At 41.0% G+C, this 25,525-nt stretch overlaps 1 protein-coding gene across 6 annotated transcripts in view; it reads left to right on the forward strand.

Moving 5' to 3' along the window:
* The window catches only part of NCOA6 (nuclear receptor coactivator 6), a 47,659-nt gene that overhangs the window by 570 nt on the left and 21,564 nt on the right, over nt 1–25,525 (forward strand). For 3 of the 6 annotated variants that reach the window (XM_035344309.1, XM_035344310.1, XM_035344311.1), the window contains exons 1-8: nt 6,945–7,040; nt 13,995–14,147; nt 14,237–14,511; nt 17,649–17,804; nt 18,372–18,494; nt 19,827–19,955; nt 20,972–21,787; nt 24,575–24,721. In XM_035344309.1, coding sequence (XP_035200200.1) covers nt 14,247–14,511; nt 17,649–17,804; nt 18,372–18,494; nt 19,827–19,955; nt 20,972–21,787; nt 24,575–24,721 — 1,636 coding nt within the window. In that variant the 5' untranslated portion in view covers nt 6,945–7,040; nt 13,995–14,147; nt 14,237–14,246. Of the gene's footprint in view, nt 1–6,872; nt 7,041–13,992; nt 14,148–14,236; nt 14,512–17,648; nt 17,805–18,371; nt 18,495–19,826; nt 19,956–20,971; nt 21,788–24,574; nt 24,722–25,525 lie in introns of those variants that run through there. The other 3 variants (XM_035344308.1, XM_035344312.1, XM_035344313.1) reach the window with 3 other exon arrangements.

Genomic DNA, 25,525 nt, shown 5'->3' on the forward strand with positions numbered 1-25,525 from the left:
GGCTGGGAGCCTGCCGCGGCCGCAGGGGACGGGGCGCGGCGCCGGGCCTGGAGCGTGTCAGCGGGCTCCGCTCGGGGCCGCGGCCTGGGCCCCGACTGTCCCGGGCGCCCCGGGACGCTCGGGAGCTGCCCCGCTCCGGGAGGCGGCCGCTGGAAGGGGTGCGGCGGCTGCGGCCCCGCAGTCCCCGGGTCAGCCCCGGCCAGCCCCCGGGCCCTGCTCCGAGCCCGTGCCCGAGCCCGCCCGGGGCAGGGGGGCACCGCTGCAGTCCGCAGGGTCGTGCCGAGCGCTGCCTTCTCTCCTGTGAAGGGCGAGAGCGCTTCTGGCTGCAACGGGAAGGCGGGCAGAGTGCGCTGCGCCGTGGGAGCTTCTCGCCCGGTTTAGGTCGTTGTTGCTGTTTTTAGTTTCCTTGCCCTCGTGCAGGCATAGATGGCTTTTAAAGATGTCAGCGAAGGTGCGTTGACACGTCTTTGAGCCCAAGCTTTTGTTTGAATTTCCCTGTAACTCTTCAAGGTGGTAATAGTGAAGCTTCTTCACTTATTCCCCTGGTTTGATTTCTGCGTTTCCATAAATTTAATTCCTTTTAGAACATCTTGGAAAACTCGGGATTCTGATTCCTTCTGAATTATTTTTTTTGGGGCGGGGGGCGGGGGAATGGGGGAAACAGGAAGTAGCAGGCTTTTCTGTTGCTCTCCTTGGCATGGTTTTGAAAGCTGACGGCAAACTGTAGCTTTCTGAGCTTTGTCACAAAGACTTCCTAATCCCTCACCTTCCATACCTTGTGTGTGTCATTACCTTAACCAAATCGTGAGTAAACTGCGGAAAGCTAGTAGAAAATTGTAATAAGACTTTTCTCAATTGAATTTTATTTTAGGAAAGGTAGTGCTTCCTATTGGTGTTAGAGTTCGTGTTCTTTATAGTCTGTCTGGTTCTCTACATAAATACAACTAAAGCATCTTTCAGTATTTCACATATGAGAAAGCAACCACAAAAAAAAACAAATTTGGTGTTCTCAAAAAAGAGTCACCATGTGAGATAACCACAACTTTAGGATTTATTGGCTCTTTTCCAGTCAGAGCAAGTACTCCCAGCTTCTGTGGGTATCTTGTGGAGCAAGAAATGAGCACCTCAAGATATGTGTCCATAATGTCCGGGTCTGCAAGCCTCTGGACTAAACATACTGTGCACAGTGAGGCACCAAGGTGTTTGCTAGGAATTCATATGCTTTTCAAATACCTGTATTCACTGAGCCATGTGGCTTCTTTTTAAAGTTAGCCGGCTTTACCAGGAATTATTTCACAGTTGTACTGAATCCTGACTCTCCTGTTAGAAGTCATAAAGCAAAAGGGGAGGGAAGGCTGCACACAGACCTGATCTTTTATTGAGAAATGACATTTCTCATTATTTTATAAGTACAGAAAAAAGAACAGAAGGGTATTCCATTAGACTTCAGATTTTGGTTGGAAAAATTCCCAGGCAATGCTCTCCAGCCATTCTCTATAGAAAGGCTGTTCAGCTATAGAGCTTGCAGGGAGTTGTTGTTAACAACAGGCTTCCAAGCGATGCAGTAATTTTACGCTATTCTACTAAAGAAATAGTGGCTCTCAAAAAAAAATAAAAAAGAAAAATAAGGGGGAGGGGGAGGGGAAAGGGAAAGAAAGAAAATGTGTAGGGAAACCTGAGAAATCCAGATCCTCACCTGCATTTGTAAACTAAGTATTAGTGGTTTTGTTTTTTAGATGCTTAAAATATTTGAACTTGAAAAATATTGGGGTATAGAGTTAAATTCTGATGAGCAATTGTAATATCCCTCAGGTCTTCTTAGGTATGATGCTGTCAAAGATTGCATGCCTCTAGTAGATATTAAATATTTTAAATTTATATGGTTAACCTGTTTAACAGCTTAGTTATATTTTTATTTTCTAATACTGTATTGCTCGCTCTTGGATGGAAGCGGGAGTTGCAGATGAGTTACATAGATATACTAAATGTAAAACATTTGCAGAGGCAAAAGATTTTGCTACTGAAGATATTGACGGGTTAAAGTGGCTGTCACAGTTCAATTGCATTTGGAATAGTGAAATTTTATAGGTCATTAGCGTCCCTCTGAAGGACAGAAGGTGTGATGTTGATATCTGTTTCAAAATCATGTGGTCTCTATTGAGAAATACGACTGCTGTGGTGCACAGAGAACACTAGCAGGTGGAGCGCCTGCCAGTGTGCAGCGTGTGCAGTGCCTGCTGTATGAACAGCAGCACTTACACCTGGCAGTGTGTCGACCTGAGGCAGGGAAGATGCTTCATCAAATTCCGGGTGAGAGATGTTCCAGCTCTTTGGCAGATTACTGAGTTTTTTCTTCATGTTTGTTTATTGAGACAGTGGTTATTGTGTATTCTGTCTAACACTTGCTCTGTCTTGTTTTCAAACTCTTCTGTCACTTCTAGAGCAGATCACTCGTTATCTTCAGCAGGAGCTACCTCGTGCAGATAACTTTTCAACCATGTAGCTGGTGTGTTTCTTAGTTTGTACGCCTTGATAGCTGAAGGTTTGGCTCAAGATGGTATGAGAAACTCTGATTCTCTAGTGACCTGACTGAATAGAAGGAAGAGAATTAATAATAATAATATTAATAAAGGCTTTGCAGTGATGCAACTGGATTGAAAGTTCAGCTAGGCTTTGGATTGCACGGGAGAGGTAGTAGTGGAAGTGTTCTGTAGCCCAAGGAGCATGTGATTTTCATCAGTCTCTTGGGTACCAGGGCTCATTTCCTTTTCATTGTGTCCTCTGCTAACAACAGCCCATCTGCGTTCTGAATAGCCCTTCCAAAATTGTTGTTGACATACTTAGAAATAGGAACAAGAAGTGAATTCTGGTGTGTGTGTGTGTAGTGACGTTCATGCTGTGTCACAATAAATAACTGTTCTTCATGTATTTGGGGAAAATAAAGATGAACACTCAGGCTTACACAGAGTGTGAGAGCTTGTGTAAAGAAGAGAGGTGCTCCGTAGACTCGGCAGCATGCAAAAACCGTCTTCTTTTTGGAACTGGGAGGACTGTTGCTGCCTTCTCCAGCTTGAATGAGTAGTCTTGAAGGATAGTCCAACATAAGGGTTTGGATCAGACTCGTGCAGTAATTGAGAAGTGCAGAAGAAGATTGATGCCTTGTCTAAGTTCGTTTGTCCTTATATAAGCTGATAATTTTGGGACAGGAAGTGGCCTGTATTGAGTTGTGTATGCAGGAGTCTGAATTTTGTGACCTATGAAAGGGAATAATGTATTTATTCCCAGTAAAAGACGCACACTGTTATCTTCTCCAAGTCCTATGCTTATCATTTTAATTTTATATTTATAACTCTTTCAAATAAGTGACATTCCAGACTCCTGAGCTGGTATGAGTTTCTACTTCTCCTTATGCTTTCTGGGTAGTGCTTACAGAGGCCGAATTAGATGTAAGCCTCTGTTTTGCATACATGTGCACGGGCACACTCTCATAAGTCTCTTGGATGATACAAGGAGATCATGAAGATTTTTTCTGCCTTGCTTCCTGCTAAATTAGCAGTTTTGGCTTGTGTAATACATCACTTTCCAAGCAGTGGGTGGAGAGAACGTGAAAGATGAGGGAGAGGGCTCAGTCTGACAGTTCTGATGGATCTCTGCCAGCTGTTCCAGAGAAATGGAGGAGTTAGCATTTGCAGATTTGGGATTACGGCTGCAGGAGCTGAACCTCTCAAGGCAAACACATTACCAGTTTTTTTTAGTGAGGCTCAGTGAAGAATAACACGGGACAAGAAAAAGTGTCTCATATTCTGGTTGCAATGTGGAAGGTGATCCTTCAGAAGCTTTCTTGCTGTCTAGTTCAGTTGCATCCTAGTTTTACCATCCTAGGGATTATGTGGTTCTTAATAGCAGTAGTGGCAATAAATAGAAAAAAAAAAAAAAAAAGCCTTTGAGAATGCCAAGTATGCTGCAAATTTTTATACAATCGGGAAAATCTCAGAATAATCTTGATTTTTAACAAAAGCCACACCTACGTAATAGGTGTTTATGATGGTTTTGGTTGGTTTGTGTTTTAGTCAGGGGAAACATTCCTCCTTACCAAGTGCTTCGTATCAAAAGAATTACTTTTAAGGCATTTATATTAGCTTAAATTTTTTCTTCATACTTCATAATGTTTCAGGATTTTGTGTGTTTTAGTGAAATTTCATGGACTTTCATTACTGGGAGGAAGAGCCTAATGAAGAATATTCTTCAGTTTTCAGTCAAATTCAGTTCAGGACTGGTAATCACAAGAATACGTGCTGTTGTTATACTGACACTTAGGAGCCTCTGGAAGAATGTGGGGATAAAGGAGTACCTGTGGGGTACATCAGCCCAGACTGGTTCAGCTGTGGCTAAATTCAGCTTCAAATAAAAAGCTTGTCACAGCAGACACAATGAATAGGTTGCTACTTGAAAAGGCGTTTTCTCATAGCCTTCAGAAGATGAGATAAAATAGTTTCTTTTCAAGATGCATCTAATTTTAAATAGCTTCTCATTTTACTTGCTTGCTGAATGCGTTGATGGGTCTTAATGAAAAGTTTTATACTACAGGACTCTGTCACAGTATTCATCTGTTACAGGCTATGGTATCTTCCAAATAGGAATAGCTTTAATATATGAAATTAACAATTCAGCAAATGAGAAGTATTTGATCAGATGCTATGCCATGTAGACTGTAGCTTCCAAGAGTGATGCTGAAACTGGTTAGCTCATGGCAGAGAGAGAGGGCTGAGAGCCTTCTTGTGTTTGTATCTCAACAGTTGCAAAAGAGAATTTTTCTACATGGCTAACTTACCTGCAGTTAAAACTTGTCCTGGAGTTTTCATCTTGCCTTTTTATTTTTAAAGCAGTTTTGGTGATCAAGTCAGTCAACTTCCATTGACATAAAAATTAATTGCTCAGATGGAGACATGTCTGCTGCAGCATGGCATGCGCTGTGGAGTTTCAGTCAAGTTCATAAATTGTAGTTTCATAAAGCTTTAACAAGCCAGTGTTCCACTAAACAACCTGCTATCAAAATGCATCAAGATAACAAAAGGTCATGTGCCATAACAAGCTGTAGTTTTCTACTTTTCAGAAACATTGAGGTTTTAGGCATTTTATGCCTGAGGGCTATGGGAGTTTAGCAGAAAATTATGAAAGCAGTGAGTAGTTGTGCATCAGAATGAATGTAGCCTGCCGTCCTGTGCACTTACTTGTTTAGTTTTCTTGACATTTGGGGAAGTGTAAGTTCAAACTGAAACTTTTCCTGTTGACCAAACTCTTAAAAAGGCTGTTTTGTGGATTCTTTGGTGTCTGCTAAGGTATCTGTTTAATCTCTAGGCATTTCCAGGGTCCCTATCAGGCAACTTAATTGTAATGAAAGCTGGACATAATGAGCCACTGTTAATTAGTTATCTTCCATAACCAAATTTGATATCATTGGATGTGCTCAAGGGAATGAAGAAGCCACCTTTAGCTGTTCCTTCTCCCACAGCCTGGGCTAAGTGCCCTCACTTTGCTCCTGGAGCAGGTGAGGGCAGCCCACTGCTGCCCACCCTCATCATCTCCACAGAGGCTTTGGGTCTGTGGATCCACTCCTTGCCCTGCACCTGAGAGGAGGGAGGGTCCAGAGCCCCCTCAGAATGGAGAAGCAGAGGAGCAAAAAGCCCCTTGGTGACTTGTGCCGAGGAGAGTGGTCGGGGGACATCTGTTTGTAAAAAGGGTGAAAAGTTGGAAGGAACGTGATATCCACTTCACGGCATGGAAAGAAAGCACTTCTAGTTTTGGCCTAAGTTTAATGAATGATATTAAAATATCAAATTTCAGATTTTGTTTTGGCCTGTTATCTTGGTGTCTGGCCATGGTATTTACGTGGGCTTGCATAGTCTCTGGTATAGCTGGAAACAGCGGAGTTACTGCTTATATTTTAGCCAGCCAGGTCTTTTACTTGGCCCTTTGCGGCTTCTTGAATTATAATGCATTTTAGAAGTACAAGAAGTTATCAGAGCTTGAAAAGTGTTAGGTGTCTATGAAAGTGCTACAAGCATATATGATCTAATGTGAATATGTTTCCCTCCCTTGGAGATGCTGGGCAGGCAGAAGAGCGAAGCATAATACTAAGGCTTTTAAAGCTATTAACTTGTTTTCTACATAAAAAATACCAAATTTCTGCTTTGTCTTTGAGTTTTGTTCCCTTGCCTGCTTTCTCACTGATGAGCAGGTTTGCATGTAGGCAGAAAATTTGCTTGAAAACCAGCACTGAGATGTTGATATAAATCATCCTGATTTGGAGGAGATGTTTTGTTTTTGCTGAAGCCATTAGTTTTACTGCTGTGTTTTCATTACCTTGAGAGGTTTGAGTGCAACTTGATGAAACCGTGAACAGAAGCATGTTCCGGGGATGGATTTACCTCACTGTGTTGGACATCTGCAATAAAAATGTCTATGTGAGATGTGAGGTGGTTGTGTGGGCTCATAATGTGCTTCTGGCATGAGATTAGCAGGCTAGCCTGAGCTGGTTTAGGTGTCTGCTTATGAAAGGTGAAATGCATTGTAGTTGTGTCAGTTCCTTTTTTTTTTTTTTTTTTTAAATATAATAATAATAATGAATTTGATCTAGAAGAGTTTATCTTGAAACAAAATGAAAAAGGACATTAGAGTATGATCTTTTTTTCAGCCAGAGGGAACACACAGGAAGTATAGTTTTTTGCCTGTAACAGAAGGTTTTTCTAGATCCTTGTTCTTAGTGTTTGCTCTTAATACTTGAATATAGTAAGAAGTGCTATTATTATTGCTAAGGAGAGGGGTGGAATTTGCTGCAAAACTGTGTTTTAAAAAAGTTAGGTATTCACTGTGTTATATTGAGTATTTTTGTTACTTTGCTTCCTTGTCTTATGAAACATGATGGTTTTCTTTCAGGATTACATTTTTGGGAGTAACTGTTTAACAGTGTTTGCCAGCTTGGAATTAACTGAAGACCTGTTGCATGCCACAAAATAACTGAAGTTGTGGAATTGGTTTTGGTAGGTTTTTTAAAAAAAAAAAGTATATGATGCCCTTGAATATTTCTTGTTCTTCTATATTCTCCTCAGACTGTTCATTGCCTGCAGTGCTTGCGTGTGTTGGATGGGCAGGGCTGGGCTCTATTGAGAGCTGACTTCTCAGTTACCATGCTGGGTTACAGGCATTTAATGTGAGGTTTCTAGCTGTTCGCAGCCTTCCTTCCAGAGAAGGACATCCAGCATGGGTTCACCAAGGGTAAATCGTGCCTGACCAATTTGGTGGCCTTCTAGGATGGAGTGCCTGCATCTGTTGACAAAGGAAGACTGACCAATGTCTTCTACCTGGCCTTGTGTAAGGCCTTTGACATGGTCCCACATGACATCCTGATCTCCAAATTGGAGTGATGTGGATTTGGTGGGTGGACCATTCAGTGGATAAGGAATTGGCTTGGAGGCCACACCCAGGGTGGTGCTCAGTGGCTCCATGTCCAGGTGAAGGCTGGTGATGAGCGGTGTCCCTCAGGGGTCTGTCCCTAGGACTGGTGCTGTTTAACGTCTTTATCAATGACATGGACAGTGGGATCGAGTGCGTGCTCAGCAAGTTTGCAGATGACGCCAAGCTGAGCGGTGCGGTTGATACCAAAGAAGGCAGAGGTGGCATTCAAAGGGACCTGGGCAGGCTGGAGAAGGGGGCCCATGTGAACCACATCAGGTTCAACAAGTCCAAGTGCAAGGTGCTGCACCTGGGTCAGGGCAATCCCAGACATGAGCACAGGCTGGGAGAAGAGCTCTCTGAGAGCAGCCCTGCAGGGAGGGACCTGGGGGTTCTGGTGGATCAAAAGCTCGACATGAGCCAGCAGAAGGCCAACTGCATCCTGGGCTGCTTCGACAGAGGGGTGGGCAGCAGGTGGAGGGAGGTGATTGTGCCCCTCTGCTCTGCCCTGGTGAAGCCCCACCTGGAGCATTGTGTTCATGTTTGGGGCCCCCAGCACAAGAAAGATGTGGGGCTGTTAGAATGCATCCAGAGGAGGCCACAAAGACAGGCAGAGGGCTGGAGCACCTCTCCTGTGGAGAAAGGCTGTGAGACCTGGGGCTGTTCAGCCTACAGAAGAGAAGGCTCCGGGGTGACCTCATTGCAGCCTTTCAGTACTCAAAGGGTACATATAAAAAAGATGGAGAGTGACTCTTTGCTCAATCAGTTATTGCCAGACAAGAGGGAATGGCTTTAAACTGAAAGAGGGGAGATTTAGATTAGAAGGTAAGGAGGAAATTCTCCACTCAGAGGGTGATGAGGCACTGGAACAGGTTGCCCAGAGAAGCTGTGGATGTCACATCCCTGGAGGTGTTCCAGGCCAGGCTGGATGAGGCCCTGGGCATCCTGATCTAGTGGGTGGTGTCCCTATGGCAGGGGGTTTAGTACTGGATGGTCTTTGAGGTCCTTCCCAACCCAGGCCATTTTATGATTCTGTGACATTTGGGCTGCTTTCATGGTGTTATCTGTAATGCCAGAGCTTGAACTTCCATGTTGCTGGAACTCCCCTGAGCTGAATTGTTTTTAAAGGAAATGTATTGCATGTTTAAGCTTATTTTTAGGCATTCCTTTCACGTTATAACAGTGATTATTAGCTGTATCTAATCTCTTTCTGTAATGATATGGCACTTGCCTACTACCTACTTACAAGTCTTTTTGCCAAAAGCAATTATGTAATTTTAGTCTTTGTATCATAGACGTACTGTGTGTGAAAAGATGTGGTCACTGGTCAGATTTAACAAGCTCCAAGGTCACTGTGCTAGACAATAAAAAAACGTGTACGTGGTTGTAGGAGGATAATACTTTGTTAACAAGTCTTCAGTAAGGTTGGTGTTTTGATCAGGCTGTTCTTGGGATTTATAGGTAGTATGTTTTGAAAGTATGCCTGTGGAGGGCACGTGTGTATAGGATGTATTAAAATAAAGCCATCTTCTGATAGTGTTCTGGCAATGCTAAACATCCTTCATTCCAATCCTGAAAAACTTGGTACCTTTATTAATTTTCTCACTGACACCTAAAACAAAGGAAACAAGAAAGCTTTCACTTGGATTATCTAAGGCATGTCTTTCTGTTGTTATTTTGATTTCCTTTTATTCCTATTAGGCTGTTTGAACAACATTTTTTCAATGAAGGTAGAGGCAAGGAGGGTTTTGTGTCCTTTGGAAGTCATGTCACTGTTTGCTGCTACCAGAGACATTTTCTTCTCCTTCTCAGTTCTGGACTCCCTGAAGGACTTGGTTGTAGTTTTGTTTCTGGACTGATTTTTCTTCTTGTTTCCAGCTTCAGCAGCTTTAAATAATAGCTGCTGTGGGGGTGAGGACCCTGCTCAGTGTTGGCTTCTGGCATCTGCTAAGGAATGACATCTGTCAATCCTTCCCTCTGGTTCTTCTGTGTTTGTGAAGAAACTGCTGTCACCCTTTCCAACCCTTTGTGTAACTCTGAGGAGTACTGTTTCATGCATACGGCAGGATTTTAGTACCTTTATTTAATTGGGCTCCCTGCACATTTGTTTGAGAGGGTGCATGTTCTGTTGTGACATCAGCTGTGAAAGTGTTTATTCTGAATTGTCTGAAATACATAAACGGCTTGTAAATCAATAGTCTGTGTCACAGCAAGGGCTTTGTTCAGTATCTCCTCCAAGGTTATTTTGTTTTACTTCATCTGTGTAGGTTTTACTTCATTTTGTGCATTTTCAATGAGGGGAAAAAAAACGACACAAGAGGATTCAAGTTCTGTTTAACAAACAGATGGATGTAGCCCTAAGTTTGAATCAGTTGAGCACATCTTGGCGTGAGAATACCAGGACACCAACTTATTTTTTCCCCAGAGATCAGCACTTCCAGCTGGCAGTGCTGGCACTCCAGAGCCTACTGTGTCCCTTGCTTGGGACACTCCGGTCTTGGTGTGCCATCCCCTGCCACCTGCACCATGCTGCGGGCACCTGGGCATTGGCCAGAAAACTGACACACTGCTAATGTTTTGGCAGTTAGTCTGTTACCTTGCTATGTATCCTCCCCTCTTTTAATTCAGCAGCACTTCTTTTTAGTAATCAGCAAATCCTATGTAAGGCCAGCCCTATTATAAACAGGTATAAGGCGCTTCTCATGCTGTTGTAGCTTGCCGCAGTCTGGGGTCACAGGTAAGTGGTTGCTACATGGTGGCACTGGGCTTGTGCTTAGTTCCCAGGAACAATTGTGTAAGGGGGAAATATGGAATTGGAAACCTAAAACAAACAAACAAACAAAAAAAAGAAACATGGGAGGACAGGAGGGAAGCCATCCTTGTTCTTTGAACACACAATGATATTCAGAGATGTGTTGGTGCTGCCATGTAAGTGTGAACACTTGAGTTTATGACATTTGCTGAGGTTCTGCAGGTCCGTTCAACTCTGCTTTTTGCTCATTGGAGATGCTCTCCTAAGCTGCTAGAAGTTAATCTAGGTTACAGGAGTTATTGAAGGGCCAGTGTGTGCCTATGCCTAAAGGATTTCATTTTTTTTTTTTTTTTTTTTTTTGGGGGGGGGTTTATTTGAGGAGTGCTGAATAAAGATCCATGCTAATTATGGTCATGGGATGGCTTGTAATTTGTGGGAGTCATATTTATAACCAAGAGATTACAGAGTTCATTAGCATGAGGGATGCAGCTGGGATTCATTTGGTTCCGAGATGGAAGACGTGCGGTGTTCTGCCTGAAGAGGAAGATTTTGCAAACCATTACTTCCTCCTGTCACAGTCAAGATAAATTGTACCTGGATATAGAAATGGACTAAACTGAGTGCCTCTGAGAGGGAGAGAGGAGGTGGATGTGGCAGAGAGGAGCATGATGTGAGAAATTCAAAAAGGGAGCCTCAGCAGCAAACCTGAATATAGTACCTTTACACAGAAAGGAAAATTTAAAGCTTATTCCTATTCTTTTCTTAATTCAAGCTTTCCCTGCAGTCCTATGGTTTTCTGAATCAAATGAAACAAGACCTGTGGTCCTTTGGCATTTAGCAAACTATATTTCAGTCTTTTTCATGAGGTGCCATAATTTCAACAAACTATGGCAGATTTGTGCAGGTTGAGGTGAGACTGGTGGAATTCAGTCTAAAGTGCAGTGTTTTTGTGTGTTTTAAACTGCCATTGTAGCATTCTGGGGTCTTCTGCTCTTGCACAGCGAAGATTGATGCTTCAGACACTCTGATTCAAATTAAAAAAAAAAAATAAAAAAATGAAGAGTTTGTGTTTTTATAGGAAAAAATGTATTTCTATGGTGTTAGGGATTGTCAGAATTATTCATGTTTCTCACTGGAGATGGAACATACCTATCCCCCAAGTAATTGTGCTTTTTTCAATGTTTAAAATCTTGTGTAATTAGCCAAGATCTCTCTTCATGAATAGTTTATACAAGGTTTTTAGATTTTCTTTTTTTCCCCAAAAAGATACTGCTTATTTTACACAGGATGCTCATTCAGGGCACGGAATGGTTCTGCTTTGTCCTTAAAAGATTGTTATTTGTGTAGGACTCCAAGTTAATTTCTTCTGGAAGTCAGTATATGTGTAACGAATAATGCAAGGATGCAGAAAGAGAAGAACTATCTCCTGAGTAGGGTAACCAACCCAGCCCTAGTGTGTGACAATCAGTTAAATCAGCTTTTCAGAGGGTTATCAATTGTCATTCCCATTTTCTGGGCACCTGATGTGAAATTGGAATTTGACTTAATGGAGCTGCTGAGTGCTCAGACCTGTAAGTTAGACACAGAGAAAATAAAAAGAAAATAAAATAATAGAAAATAAAAGATTTAATTGTCTCAGTGTTCAGTTTGTCTCTGGTATTTTTTTAAAAAATTTTATATCAGTTCCCCATTTTAAAAAATTCTGTAGTAACAATAACTAACTTATGAAAGCACAGTATAAACAGGTCAGTGACTGTGAAATGTTTTTACTTACCTTCGGTGTATGACTGCAGAAAAGTTTGGGATACAAAATTAGATTTCCTTTTAATCCCAGATCTGAGTAGTGTTCAAGAATGGGGGCCTGGTGCTGCACAGTGTGAAGAGAGTAACTGTATGTGAAAGAGATTATTATTCTTTAATGCCATTTAGTCTGTGTAGCGTGGTGTAGGGTTGTAAGGGAGAATTAAAAATTGAGTTTTGTAAAGTCGCTGCCCAGTGAATGTGTGTGCAGAGAGCAGCCCTGGAGCTGTGCATTGTGACTTTCAAGTGCTTGTTTCTTCATTTGTGGTGCTGTCCCTTCAACAATGTTAGGAGAGTGTGCAAATAATGTAGAGTTGAATCTAAGCTTTTCTAGGACAGTTACCCTTTTGTATTATTTTTTTTTCCCAGCCTCTCTCTGCAATTCACCTTGAATCTCCAACTTGTGGTTTTAATTTGTGTTGGGAACTTGAACCTCTGCCAAAAACCCCAATCTGTATCCTATTTGATGGCATCTCATCCTGAGCTAAACGTTTGGTGCATCGTATTGAATACTGACAGCTTTGGAGTTATGAGGTCTTGACAGCCTTGCCTGTTGATTTGATTTGTTTTTGACAGTGGTGGTCAGGAGCAGGTCCCCTTTTTAGCTTTGACATCAGCTTTGGCTCGTGATGGAGATGGTTTTAATTTTTTAAGAAATACTAAGCAGAGTGAGAGCAGAGGTAGGAGGCTGAGCTGCCTTACATGGAGGAGTTCATCCTAGAACCCTTGTCACAGTCTGTGGTGAAGTGGAGAAATGTGCGGCCTGCCTGTAAGTTGGTATTGTTCACCGTGCTTGTAATGATGACTTCTATCTCAGGATGTACTTCTGGGTAGATAACTATCATGATGTAACTAGACTCACAGCTAAACTGAGGACGTGTGGTCTGGACAATCGGGTGGTGCGGGGACTGTGACCTGGATGAAGGGAAGAAGCCAGAGGGTTGTGGTCAATGGGATGGAGTCGAGCTGGAGGCCTGTAACTAGTGGAGTCCATCAGAGGTTGGTACTGGGACCAGTGTTGTTCAACATATTAATCAACGACTTGGGTGAGGGATAGGAGTGCGCCGTCAGCAAGTTTGCTGATGACACAAAACTGGGAGGAGTGGCTGACACGCCAGAATGCTGTGCTGCCATCCAGCAGGACACAGACAGGTTGAAGAGTTGGGCGGAGAGAAATTTAATGAAATATAATGAGGGCAAGTGTAGAGCCCTGCATGTGGGCAAGAACAACCCCAGACACCAGTGTAAGTTGGGGACTGCCCTGCTAGAGAGCAGTGAAGGGGAGAGGGACCTGGGGGTCCTGGTGGACAGCCAGATGACCATGAGCCAGCACTGTGTCCTTGTGGCCAAGAAGGCCGGTGGCATCCTGGGGTGTATCAGAACGGCTGTGGTTAGTAGGTCGAGAGAGGTTCTCCTCCCCCTCTACTCGGCTCTGGTGAGACCACATCTGGAATATTGCGTCCAGTTCCGGGCCCCTCAGTTCAAGGACAGGGAACTGCTTGAGAGTGCCCAGCGCAGAGCCATGAGGATGATTAAGGGAGTGAAGCATCTCCCTTACGGGGAGAGGCCGATGGAGCTGGGTCTCTTTAGCTTGGAGAAGAGGAGACTGAGTGGTGACCTCATTAATGTTTATAAATATGTAAAGGGTGAGTGTCAGGAGGATGGAGCCAGGCTCTTCTTGGTGACACCCAATGGTAGGAGAAGGGGCAATGGGTGCAAGCTGGAACACAGGAGGTTCCGCTTAAATATGAGATGAAACTTCTTCATGGTGAGGGTGACAGAGCACTGGGACAGGCTGCCCGGGGGTGTTTCCCCACCTGTCTTTCTGTAATTTTAAGTATTACAGTGTGTTCCAGAGTTTCCTGGCAGTCAGGTATTGTAGCATTGATACTGGGTGCTTTTTGTCCTCTGTACAATGTGGAGATGAATGTAATCGATTTTATTCCCCCCCCCCCCCTTCCCCCCCCACATCTACCCAACTATCATTTAGGTCAGCTGGAATACTGCTCAAGGCACGTGTGGAAGGATTCCATCAGGAAAACACTTCTTTTTGTTCTAGTGGACAAAAAACTTGGCTACTGCAATGGCCACGGTTTTCAGAGTCACACAGTTTGTCTCACAGGCCCTCACACTGGGTCACCTGGTAGGTTTTCTGTCAGTGTTCTTTGCATGCTGTTGAATGCCACAGAGTCTTTACACATTGTACTTACTATTTTTTTCCCCACTTCAAAGCATCTTCTTAATGTCTGACTGGCTCCCATTGTTGGACACAATGGTTTTGGATGATCTACAAAACTTGGAAGATACATATGCCTCCTTGTACTCCTCAGCTATGGAAGACTTAGAGGTGGATTTTGATTCAGGACTGGAGGAAGATGAACTGAAACAGGAGGGTGCTCCTGAAGATTCCACAATCTTTGTAGCTTTTAAAGGAGATATCGGGGATAGAGACTTTGAGCAGAAACTAAGTGTCATATTGGAGAATGTGCCTGGCCTTTTACACATGGGTAATGTATTTCTTTATTATTTTTCAATTGTCCTTAAAATGCTTAATTACATAATCAAGGTGCTTGTAAAAAGAAGCTGATGATATTGTTTTCGAGTTACTTAGTTGGTAGTAAGATTAGTGGAAGTTGTTATTCAGTGTGTTTGGGAGCTATACTTCTTAGGCACAGAGTACAAGTTTTTGAAGTTAATTTATTGTTTCAAACTGATTTCATTAGTGAGTTCATTTATTCCTATTCAGTTCCAATGTTTTACTTTTTTTTTTTTCTCTTTCATTTCCTTATATTACATAATGCTTTGTATGTGAAAGTGAAACCAGACTTGTCCAAACAGGACATGTTTTTTAATATTGAAACCATCCAATTTAAACTACTGCAGTTGAGAATAGATTTGCTCTGAAATAACTGTGCTAGTTCAAGTCACTACTACTGCTTTGCTGCTGCACTGACTTAACCTACGTGACTTTTTCAGAAGGGGGGACTATGGAGTGTTCTCATATGGCCCCGTGTGCCCACCAAGGGCTTGTGACAGGCAACTCTAGCTAGTAAGTGACAAAGGCTTTTAGGACAGCATCTTTTACCAGCACAGATAGATTTGGAAAAAAGGTATCTGTCCACTGTATCTTATAAGTAGTTGGAAGTAAGCAGGTATGACTGACAGTGGTATAAAAGAGTATGTGTTGATACCATAGCTGAGTGCTGCAGTATTTGAATGGAAACAAATTCAGTCTGTATCTGTATGAAGTTGCCTTTGTTACACAGAGACATCTGCATACTGGGTTTGTAACAAGTATTAGTGACGGGATTAGTGGATATTATTCAGACTTCAGTTGAAAGCAGGAAGCAAATTTTTTAAATCAGTGTCAGATTAGTTTGAAGATGATCAATATGACAAGTTATTTAAGCCGATTCAGAGCAAAACATGATATTCAGAATCAATAAAGGTTATTAAATAACTTTGGTTTAGACTTAGCAGATTCAATGTTTGAAAAATGAGAGACCATTTACTAACATCTAGACATAATAAAACTGGTAATGCATTTTTAATATGTAAAATGTTGGAATGTTAATGAGATTCAATATAGGACTGTTCAAACCTCTGCAAAATGGGGTTTTAAAACCTCCTGTCATGTGTCCAGCTAAAGAAGTTTGGTAGAAAGAGGAAGTTAATACTGCAATTACTGTAGCAGCAGAAGGGACTTAGTGAACTAATTATGGACAAGTTGGAGAGATACGGATTTGAAGGGCAGTGAGTAAGGAAGTGGCTTGAGGAGTGCTGGTCATTGGCTTCATGTCCAGGTGGAGGCCGGTGATCAGTGGTGTCCCAAAGGGGTCTGTCTTTATCAACGACGTAGAGAATGGGATCGAGTGCACCCTCAGCAGGTTGGCAGATACACCAGAAGTAAGGGATGCCATCCAAAGGGACCTGGACAGGCGGGAGAAGGAGGCCCATGTGAACCACATCAGGTTCAACAAGTCCAAGTGCAAGGTGCTGCACCTGGGTCAGGGCAATCCCAGACGTGAGCACAGGCTGGGAGAAGAGCTCTCTGAGAGCAGCCCTGCAGGGAGGGACCTGGGGGTTCTGGTGGATCAAAAGCTCGACATGAGCCAGCAGAAGGCCAACTGCATCCTGGGCTGCTTCGACAGAGGGGTGGGCAGCAGGTGGAGGGAGGTGATTGTGCCCCTCTGCTCTGCCCTGGTGAAGCCCCACCTGGAGCATTGTGTTCATGTTTGGGGCCCCCAGCACAAGAAAGATGTGGGGCTGTTAGAATGCATCCAGAGGAGGCCACAAAGACAAGCAGAGGGCTGGAGCACCTCTCCTGTGGAGAAAGGCTGTGAGACCTGGGGCTGTTCAGCCTACAGAAGAGAAGGCTCCGGGGTGACCTCATTGCAGCCTTTCAGTACTCAAAGGGTACATATAAAAAAGATGGAGAGTGACTCTTTGCTCAATCAGTTATTGCCAGACAAGAGGGAATGGCTTTAAACTGAAAGAGGGGAGATTTAGATTAGAAGGTAAGGAGGAAATTCTCCACTCAGAGGGTGATGAGGCACTGGAACAGGTTGCCCAGAGAAGCTGTGGATGTCACATCCCTGGAGGTGTTCCAGGCCAGGCTGGATGAGGCCCTGGGCATCCTGATCTAGTGGGTGGTGTCCCTGCCCATGGCAGGGGGGGTGGTCCTGGATGATCTTTGAGGTCCCTTCCAACGCAGGCCATTTTATAATTCTGTTAAGTATGGAATGAGTTACTGACACTCTTAAATGTCATATTCTTCAGAAACAAAACCTTAGCACACTTTTTGTAAGTCTGCTGTCATAGTGGAAAACATAGCTGATTAAAATTTGAGCAAGTGCTTTCAAGCAAGTGTTTTCAAAAGGACTTCCTGTTCAAAAAGCTTGAAACTGGAAGCTTATAAATCTGTATTAGGAATATATATTTTAATGATCCTAAAAAGCATTTTGTAGCTATATTTTAGCTAGGTATCCCTTAGAATAAATACATCCAACATCACTGGCCTACCTTTTTTCTAATACTCACCTGTTACTTTTAAAACAATTGATCAGCATAGAATCACCCATATATGGAACAGGTTTACAAAAAATCTGCAGCTAAATATTTTGCACAACTTTAATATGGTTTTTGCAGTGGGTTGAACATACCTATTCAGAAAAGTTAAATAATATGGTATAAATTAATGAAATACAACAAGGTCTCTGGCACCTACTCTCTGCAAAGAAGTTTCACAAGCATCTTGCAGAGTGAAATTGGTGGCTTCACTCTTCTATTCACTTATCTTTGTGGTATACTAACAAATGTATTTTATCTGATTTATTAGGTATTCTGTCTTTCCAAAGTAGTTTATTCATAGAATATTTCAAATTTTAGTAATATTGTCAAGTATTTGTGTTGCCTATTTTATTGTTTATAATTTGGGAAAATCTTATTTTGCTAATTTTTGGAAAGTACCGGAGTGGTTTGGCAGTATGAATCACTATATCTGTTCCAGAGAACTCTCCAGTATCTGGGACTAGCCTGGAACAGTTGTTCCAGATTTTTTTCAGCTGTGCTTTTTTAACAACTTATTTCACTATACTTGTTTGTAAACTGACTTTGCAGTGACTTTGACATTTTTTCTTTTAAGAATCCAACCAGTTAAAACTGCAGAAGATAGAGCCTTGGAACAGTGTACGTGTTACCTTTAATATACCACGTGAAGCTGCAGAGCGGCTGCGGATTCTGGCTCAGAATAATAACCAACAACTTCGTGACCTGGGAATTCTCTCAGTTCAGATTGAAGGTATTTCACAATTTATTTTCAAAGGCATTAAGCTGTAAATGTACTTTTAAAGTATAGTCAACAAGTGACTTTGTGTACTTGGTTAATGTTGCAAAACTTTTAATTCAACAATTTGGAGAGTAACTTCAATGAAAAGGTAGCTGAAGACTTTTATTCTTCTGATAATAGGTTTAATAATAGAAACAATGGCTGAAAATCCTCTAACTGTTGGGAAGCCCCCTGAAAAATGTTTTTGTGAGCACTGCTCGCAAAATGTGCCCTATTTTTTTTCTGGGTTGTTTCATATGAGACTTCCTTAAAAACAAGATTTACATGGGTTTCACAACTGAAATACCCGTGTTGTTCAAGGTGAAGCTGAGGGCATTTAATGTTTGTTGCAGCGTTGTTTTTTCTTAAAATTGAAACACTAATAATGAAGGTAGTCTGCATAACAGTCCTTCTAAAGTGCATATTATTGGTAAAGTTTGTCCTTCCTTCCTTTAAGTCTTTTAAATGTCATTTTGAAATTGTCTGCCTTCTGCTTTCCTGTATATCATTCAGTTCCCCCAAATTGTGTATTACTTCTAGGGGAAGGTGCTATCAATTTAGCTTTAGCTCAAAATAGAAGCCAAGATGTCCGAATCAATGGGCCCCTGGGAGCAAACAACTCAGTACGAATGGAAACAGGATTTCCCATGCAAGGGGGACAAGGTAAATTTTTAATTATTTAGTTTTATAGTTTGAAATTTAATAAGCTTATTGTGAAATTTCACTAGTTACAGCAATTATGATTCACAGAATTATAATTGCCATTAAATTATCCTATGTTCTTTTTTCTGTACTGTCAAACTATGTCCAATATTATGTAAAGTAAATGGTTGGCTGCATTGCGCCCCACAAATGTTGGAGTGATTTGGGTGTGGGGTTTTTTTTGATTTTTTTTTTTTCTATAGAGGCTGTAAAATCACTTTAGTATAGTCAATTCACTTCGTGCACAAATTATCACACTCTTCTGTCTTATGAAAATGAGAATAAGCCTTTATTCAATGCACAAAAAAGCTATTTTAGATTAAATCTCTTATGGGGGGAGGACAGGACACTCATTACTGTTAGTCTCTCTTTATTTTCAGATAAACTTCTGCGATCTGATCATAGAGAATTTGTTTTCTTGGAGAATTGTACTTTTATCAGTTTGTAAATTTTTATATGCATAATAAGTAATTTTTAATTACAAAAGTCAGATTTCATGAAGAGTTGAAAGAAAAACGTGGTATTTTATTTCAATAGCTGAATAAAAGCCAAGATAAACTAATTAGTAAATAGGATTTGATGCAGTTAAAATACTGTGATCCATTTCTGACAGTTTAAGATGCATGTGTGGCTGTTGGTGGAATGAATGGAAATAACATTTTACCTGATTAAACAGTAGTTTAAATCATTGTGCTTAGCAAAGAACATAAAATATTTAAAGGAAGTTTTACTTTGAAGGCAGTTGCTCTGATCTTCCTTGTGATGATCATGAGCTTCATTTCCTGCATACAGGTAAACAATACAAATAAAATAATTTAACCATTTTTAAAACATAGCAGCCTTTTTAAAAGAAACAATACTGTTCACTTTTACAATTAATCAATTACTTTCTACTATCAGATTTTGCAAAAACCTAGTACATGCGTATTTTGACAGTATTATCACTTGGTGGCAAGTGACTTTAGTGGCTAGTCAGAGAAGAAACTGAAGTCTCAAATAATTCACAAGTAGGCAGTGTTTTTTTCTATAGCCTTCAAAAGGCTTGGTGCTAAATGAACAGCTTCAGTATGATGCTCAGTTCTTTTATTCCAGTGAATCTAAACTTTGAGGCAGAGATCTGTCTCATCAGCTTATTTTGGAGGAACAATTTGTCTAAACTGACTTCTCTATAAAGACATGTTTTATTAACAAATCAAAAATTTTAAAACTCTTTTGTATGTAAAACTGCAATACTTGATAATATGTAGTTTTTTTTTTTTTTTTTTTTGTTTTGTTTTGTTTTGTTTTTTTAAGGTTTAATAAGAATGAGCAATGCCACAGCTGTCATGATGTCCCAGAGTGGAAATGTGCCCTCCTCTATGGTGGCAAGTGGTGCTAGTACTGAGCTGCAGCCAAGAACACCTAGACCTTCCTCACAGCCAGGTGGTAACAGCTAGTCATAACACTGACCTTTACCTGAAAATATTCTTTCTTTATTTTTATTTTTTGTTCAGCACATGTACTTGTAAATGAACTACAGAGTTGCCCTGCATTATTTCCTTTGCCTTTTCTGAGAGTTGCTCTTTCTGGGGAACCCTCCCTGCCCCTATTAATATGGTAACACTTGTCAGATAATTTGGGTATCTAAAAGTCACCAGGTTGCTTGTTATTTTGTTCAAACGCATTGCACAGTGGCAGTACCTTTTGCTAGGAGAGCACTAGAGCTGTTATGACTGAGCTTTTTGTTAAGGAAGGGATTGGTTGAATGTGAGGCAGGTAGGAGGCAAATGCATTAGACTGAGGAAAAAATGCTTTTTCAGGAGTAGATAAACTGGAAGCTTAAAGTGTGGGAATTCTGTGGGGTTTAGGCGCTGGGGGTTGTATGTTCAGTTCTGTTTTGTTTTTTTTCTTCATAATTTTGGTAGTATAAGCTAATTGCATTATGGGAGAATAGAAGAAGAGGAGGTTATTACTTCTCCCTCAGTAAAATGGTGGTAATACTTGCCAACTTCTATAGAACTTTGCAGTATTTATTTTTACAGTGTTTTGTGGTAAATGTTTTAAATATTCTATGAATGCTAGTTTATGACACTGTCTTGATTCATTGTTATGCCACATTTTTAGTTGGTAGAAATAATGCTGCTAATAATGTGTATTATTCTACCAATAAGTATGTAGAAGACTTATGTTTGTAGGAACAAGTGCAGTGGAGTTACCGTGGTTTATTGGAGAGGTTATAAATTCATGAGACCTTCTCGGGATTCCCAGACACTTTGAAAACTTTCAGAGCATTGCCTGCTCTGTCTATTGGATAAATTGGAACACTGGAGCATTTTGTTAGACCTTAATTTCAGCAGAGTGAGCATATGCAAGCAAACAATCTATCCTTTCTTGTCTTGTGGAGTTTTTTGCCTACAGTAGGTTATTTACTTTTTTACTTTTCTTTGCTATTTTAATAGATGCAATGGACCCACTTTTATCTGGGCTAAATATCCAGCAGCAAAATCATCCATCTGGATCTTTAGCTCCGCAACTCCATCCAATGCAGTCAGTTCCTGTAAACAGGCAAATGAACTCAGCCAACTTTCAGCAATTGCAGCAACAAACACAGTTGCAGACACGTCCTCCGCAGCCACATCAGCAGCCACAGCAGGGTATTCGACCTTCATTTACTTCACCAGCACAGGTTCCAGTTCCCCCTGGCTGGAACCAGCTTCCTTCAGGAGCACTTCAGCCTCCTCCAACCCAGGGAGCACTGGGTACATTGACAGTAAACCAGGGTTGGAAAAAGGCCCCATTGTCTGGACAAATGCAGCAGCAACTTCAAGCAAGACCATCTCTAGCCACAGTACAAACTCCTACTCATCCTCCACCTCCATATCCTTTTGGAAGCCAGCAAGCTTCCCAGGCTCACTCAAACTTTCCCCAAATGAGCAACCCTGGCCAGTTTACTGCTCCTCAAATGAAAAGCCTTCAGGGAGGGCCCTCACGGGTTCCTACACCACTACAGCAACCCCACCTGACCAACAAATCTCCTGCTTCCTCACCCTCCTCCTTCCAGCAGGGATCTCCTGCATCATCTCCAACAGTTAACCAGACGCAGCAGCAGATGGGACCAAGGCCTCCCCAGAGTAGCACACTTTCCCAGGGATTTCAGCAGCCTGTCAGTTCTCCCAGTCGTAATCCTATGGTGCAACAGGGGAACGTACCCCCCAACTTCATGGTGATGCAGCAGCAAAACCAAGGTCCACAAGGTTTGCACCCTGGCTTAGGAGGTAAGAAGTACTGAGACAGTCTTTTATTTTAAAAGGAAAAACATAAAATGGCTAGGTTATTGTTCCTTTTGAAAAGATCCTTGAAGAGACAAAATAAAGACATAGATAGTCTATGGATAAGCTGCATGCGGGTGAATTAGCATCAGTGTTGCTTCAGTTCCACTACCTAGCTCTCTGTAATAATCTAGAAGTAAACTCTTGGCCACTGCAGAAAGGTATTGCTGTATGCAGTTGTTAGTTATGACTCCCAGTCATGCTCTTGACAGTTCTTTCACTGCCTTACAGCAAGTTCAGGATATTCAGAGACGTTTTGGGTTGGTTGTTTTGATGTTGCTTTTTTGTTCTTTTTGAGAAAGGGAGAGAGTGACAAAAACAAATGGAACCTTTTCTTTTTCTCTTCAGCTTCCTCTGTCACCACTTACTTTTTCTGCTACAGAAGTGAGACTTTATTTTGCATTTTCCCTTCTAAGTTGTATGTACATCCTGTCTTTATTTGTCATCAGTTTCTTCCCATACAAAAGAGGAAAGAGCTATTACTGCTATGGTAATTTACTCCCTGCACTAAAATGAGGAGGTCAAAGCATGTTTGCACTTCCTCTTTGGTTGTGTGGTCTTTAGTTTTCTCCTTGGAACTCTGCACTCACATCTTTGCCTTATTGCTCTTAGAAGGCTTCTGTAACAGTGAAAGAATTTCAGTTGTCAGTCCAAAGATCTCTTGTGTCCTTGTTTTTCTTTTCCCTCGTGAGCCTTTTCTAGTACTGTGCCTGACTTCTTCTAGCACTTCTCTTTCTCTCTCTCAAAATATTCATTTATTCATCTTTCTCTTGAATGGCTGCTCTCAGATACCTGTACACAAGCTCTTGCTTAAGTCTTTAAATTTTTTTCTTTCCATACATGTAAAATATAAGCCATATTCTTTGTCCACCAATACACACAGTACTGTATGTACTTTAGTTTCCTTTATTTTCACATTGCACATCTGAAATCTGTAAGGAATACCTATTTTTTGATCCACAGATTTAGGCAATTGTCCTGTGTCTTCACTGTCGGCATCGTGGATCTCATTTGAATTTGGATGAGTTTGTTTTATGTGAATTGTCTTAGTTTCAGGGTTTTCCTCTTCCAGACTGTTCTTAGGGTCTGCCAGCACCCTGTACCTGCTATATGTTCTCTTGTCTCCATCTTCAAACTGTTATTATTAGAAATTTCACATTTCTTTACAGTTTTGTCTCACTAACTACATATCCACAGTCAGGAATCAAAATCCTCTAGGTAGGGTAACCCTGACCTCTAGATAGCATATAATCTGTGTTCTCTTCACTTTCTACATAAACCCACTATAGAAAAAATCCTGCTTTTGCTTTATTAAATAATAATACCCCAAATAAACTATCAAAATATGTTCTTTGGGACTCACTCTAGACCTTATTGCTAAAATCAGTAATCCTCATCTGATTTAAAAAGACAGGATTCTGTTGATTTCAGTAAAGCTATGGTATCTTCCGCTTGAGGAGGTTTTTGCCTGGCTTCTTTCCATGCTAATGTCTGTGCGTAAGCTGTGTTTAGGGATCTTTCAATTTTTTTTAGCTCTCTTGCCTTCGAACACTTTAGTTTCACATAGTTAATTTTGCAAATCAGAATTTTTATTAGATTGAGAATAGGCCAAATTAACATTTTTTTCTCAATTCAAGCATTTCTGTATGCAGAACTTTACTAAAAGCTTAGCAGAACTAAAATTATAGTCCTGTGAGGTGATGCTTGAAGAAGTATTTGTTCCCTGTTTGCAATGTACCTTGTGTTTGACCTGTAAACTTGATTTTCTTGAAGTCTTAATTGTAGAACTAAGACCAGCTCACTTTACATTAGCAGTACAGTAAGGTGTATAAGGAGGCTGTAACCACAGAACCAAGGTTAAATGCTGTTTGTGGATAAGAAAAATGCAGGAGGACAAGGTTCGTTCTAGGTCCGTGGCACTATCTATGTGATGGCAAGTTAAAAGAAGTGGGTTCTGTTAAACTTGTGTTAAAGTGGGTTCTGTTTATGCTGCTGATCATGTTGGTAGGCACAGTGACGTTTTTGCTGTTCGTCCTAGAGCAGCAGCAGTTTTGATGTGTCAGGGTGTGGACATATTCCTGCTGTTGGAATAGCAGGATTACTTGTGTAAAGTTGAGACTTCCTGCAGCCTTTCTGGACTCTGTATGTAGCCAAGCCCCATGCTCTCTCATTACCTGGGAGATTTCTCAACCCATTTTGGGTGGAAGAGTTATTCTGAGCGTGCGTACACAGACCAGTAGTGCAAAGTTGTGCTAAAAAGTGTGTACCTGTTGTGTTGTGGTGAGAGTTTCTGCTGAGAAAATAAAAAAATGTACTAAAAATAAAATATATTTGTGTTTGTGTACATGGATTCAGTTAAGGGCCTGATCAGAGTTGAGATGCAATAGAGAAGAAAACAGTGAAGTATGTTACTTGAATTTCTAATTTCTAAAAAGTCAAAGTTTTCCCTTTTCCATGGGGTTAATTTTCTACTTAAATTAGAAGCAGAATTACATTTTGAACTGAGTAATAGTGGCTTGTTAGGCAGAACTATTGCACAGATAAGAACTGTAAGCACGCCTTCAGTGCGTTTTGTATATTGGCAAAAAACTACTTTCTGCCTAAACCAGTAATGTGACAGTACAGATTCAAAGGTATTTTTCCTATTGTAATACAGTTATAGATTTTTTTTCTTTTTTTTTCTTCTTTCTTCCTTCTTTTCATATTTACTAATAAGAAAATTCTTGTATTAAGGAATGCCCAAGCGTCTCCCTCCTGGGTTCCCTTCAGGCCAGGCTAACCAGAGCTTCATGCAAGGTCAGGTGCCTTCCACAGCACCAGGAACACAGGTGAACAGTGGAACTCCGCAACTACAAACTAGCCAAACTGTGCAGCACGCAGGTCTGTTTGAAACTAGTTTTTCCTCATTTTTTTCCTTTTGGTAGAAAGCTATGCTTATACTTCTGTAACACAAGTACTAAAACATTAAATTCTTGCCAGTAATAGAGTTTTAGCTACTTGGGGCTGAAAGTGCTGCAGCAGTGTGCTATGCGTATTGTTAAATGAGGAAAATTAAAATGGGAGGCTGCTTGTAGTTTTCAAACAACACAAGTATTATTCTTAGGACTGCTATACTAGGATCCAGAAGTATCCACTTAGAAATTAAATAGAAGTAGTGTTGACAATTGAAGACTAAGGGTAATAAGATACAATATAAAAGGAACTTCTTGTCCAGAAAAAAATATGATGTTATCTTAGAAACAGAAATAAAAATATAATATATTAAAAGCTCTTGTGATTTGAAAAGATTATTAGTTCATTCAAAAGCTTTGGAAGTCTGCTTACAGACAGTCCTGTAAAAATGAAATCTTTAGTTCACAAATGCCTCCATTTAACAATTCTATTATTAGCCTTTCATCTGGATTATAGATACCCTGATAATGTCATGTCAGCACTATTGTGTGTGTATTTATTTCGCAACCCATTCTAAAACAGCCTCAATTTTGAAGCTTAGTTTAGTTGGGAATTGTTCCATTGAGTTAGGTGCTATTGTGGAATATTTTAAAACTTATGTGCAGATCAGGCTTACCAGGAATTTCAGTCATTCTGCAGTGTTGTACGTACGTGAAGCTCCAGGCTAAATGTTTGTTTTGAAGTGCCAGTATGATTTTCTCTTTTGACACCTAAAGTTTATCTGTAGCATCA

Source organism: Oxyura jamaicensis, chromosome 20 (assembly GCF_011077185.1).
Source record: "Oxyura jamaicensis isolate SHBP4307 breed ruddy duck chromosome 20, BPBGC_Ojam_1.0, whole genome shotgun sequence".
Classification (NCBI taxonomy): domain Eukaryota; kingdom Metazoa; phylum Chordata; class Aves; order Anseriformes; family Anatidae; genus Oxyura; species Oxyura jamaicensis.